The sequence below is a fragment of the Haplochromis burtoni genome, unplaced genomic scaffold (genome assembly GCF_018398535.1).
Source record: "Haplochromis burtoni strain Fernald_Lab_line unplaced genomic scaffold, NCSU_Asbu1 Contig_2923, whole genome shotgun sequence".
NCBI lineage: Eukaryota > Metazoa > Chordata > Actinopteri > Cichliformes > Cichlidae > Haplochromis > Haplochromis burtoni.
Window position 1 is genome coordinate 6,771 of NW_024585284.1, and position 2,031 is coordinate 8,801.

At 34.0% G+C, this 2,031-nt stretch overlaps 1 protein-coding gene across 1 annotated transcript in view; it reads right to left on the reverse strand.

Moving 5' to 3' along the window:
• Positions 1–1,618, reverse strand: part of LOC121813837 (ubiquitin-conjugating enzyme E2 11-like) — a gene marked incomplete at both ends in the record, with an annotated part of 5,155 nt that extends 3,537 nt beyond the window's left edge. Inside the window, 3 exon segments of the mRNA XM_042217768.1 lie at positions 313–449; positions 1,289–1,386; positions 1,497–1,618. Of these exon segments, the coding sequence (XP_042073702.1) occupies positions 313–449; positions 1,289–1,386; positions 1,497–1,541 (280 nt within the window).
• Positions 1,619–2,031: the final 413 nt, after the last annotated feature.

A 2,031-nucleotide genomic window follows, 5' to 3' on the forward strand; every position in this document is an offset into this window, starting at 1 on the left:
CCACTGCTTCACTGGGTGAATGGGTTAAATGCAGAGGAACTATTTCCCTATGGGGACTAACACGCACACTTTACACTTTACTTTGACACAATTGTAACTGGAAGATGATTACTAAATTTAGTACAACAATGTGTTATTTTACTGCATTACTAAAAACTGTAATTTGATTACAGTAATATGCTACTTTGGAATGTGTTATGATGACAATGAACATATGTTTCGGTATGTGAACAGTCTTGATCATCAGTAACAGAATCAGAATACTCCAAATAAATTAAAGAAATGGAAACTGAAATTAAAAATTCCACTTACTGAAGTCTCTTTCTGATGGAAAGATCTTAATGTAGGGGTGTGGGTCACAATGCAAGCTCTTCAGCTCCTCCAGTATACGTTTGTCTTTCTCCATGAAACGTCCATTTTTGTCCTCCTGAATCTTCTTTTTAAGAACTCTAGAAATAGAAAACAAAGTCTGACATAACAATACTGAAGAAGTACTTTTTTTTCATCTGCTACAGCCTGGCATTGCTTCACCCAGTATTTAAACTGTTCTTTTTCCAGGATGTAAAAAGGATGACTATCAAGAAGTAATTCTTAAGGAAAGAGGCAAGGGAGGAAAGAATGTGGTATTATGTGGCAACAGGTTTTCTGGAGTGATCCAAATTTGATAATTTTTGTTTCATATTGTTGTCAACCACTGTCATGTGGTCAGGAGAAGCTGGGGAGGCAGAGCCTTATCTGTCATCATGGCAAAAAAATATACAATAAAGATATAAATGAAATTGGATTGTGCAGTCCATCACAAACTGTGCCCTGCCATGCAATCAGAGTGTGTCACTGTATGTCACCAATCAAATTTTTCAAACACTTTTAATATATAACAGAAAATACCACCATGCAATACCATCTAAAATGCATCAATTTTTTTTTCAGCATGGCAATGATCCCAAACACAATGCCACTGCTGTAAAAGTATACATATAGCAAAACACACAATAGAACACTGTCACTGGGTTAGTTATCTGTAATTATTAATTACAGATAATTTATGTATCCTTTATAGCAGTATACTATACATACAAAATATAAAAAATTTATGGTGACTCTTTTGCACAGTAAAGTATGTTAAAAGATGTAAACATCCAAATTAAATGCTAATATTTGCTTTTATTAATATTTTCCTTTCATGAAATTACAGGAATAACAATAAAAGTTTTCAGATTTTTATACAGATTTTAATACTGACAAGTATTTTCCAGCTATTCCTGATAAAGCGTATTCTGTAACTTACTTCTGTGTCACTGTCACTTTACTGCTTATTTGGCTTGGTAAGACAGCCTCTGGAAGTGTATCGTACCCATGAACAGGAAAGTAACTCTTCAAAAGACTCTGAAAAATAAATAAATATATAGCAACAAATTGTTGCATCTTCAGAGGTCTCTGTTTTAAAGAGGTTTACAATAATGCAGTGCTCATCAGGGAATAATTAATGGACAAACTTCAGTGACGGAGTCTGGGTCAGCTTTGGTTTTGCATTTTCTCATCTCCAAAGACAGAACGGTCTCAGTTTCAAAAAGTTTTAAGCCATCCTTGCTTGTCTCTGGTTTGAAGCAGCAGCCACCTTGGAAAACAAACAAACAAACAAAAAAACTCCCCAAAATCTTAATCACAAGCTGTCCAAGCATTATTATGTAGCATAAATATAGTGTAAACAAAACTACATTCTAATGAGATGAACTTTTTCACAAATGTGATCAAGCAAACAATTGACTCTCTATAAAACAGTGCTTATAGAGAGTGATATATTCAAAGACACAGAATTGACATTTTGGATTTGGTTTTATAATTTCACAAATTAAATACAACATCATCAAAATGGCTCCATTGTGAATATCCTTAGCATTTCTGCCACTCCTCAGCAATGCTTAGGAATGTTTTGATGCATTCTCAATCATCCAGCTAAATACATTTCCAAAAGTTGATTCTGTTCATCTGGAAGTAGCATTTTCAGTGGGAGAAACGTTTTGTCACTCA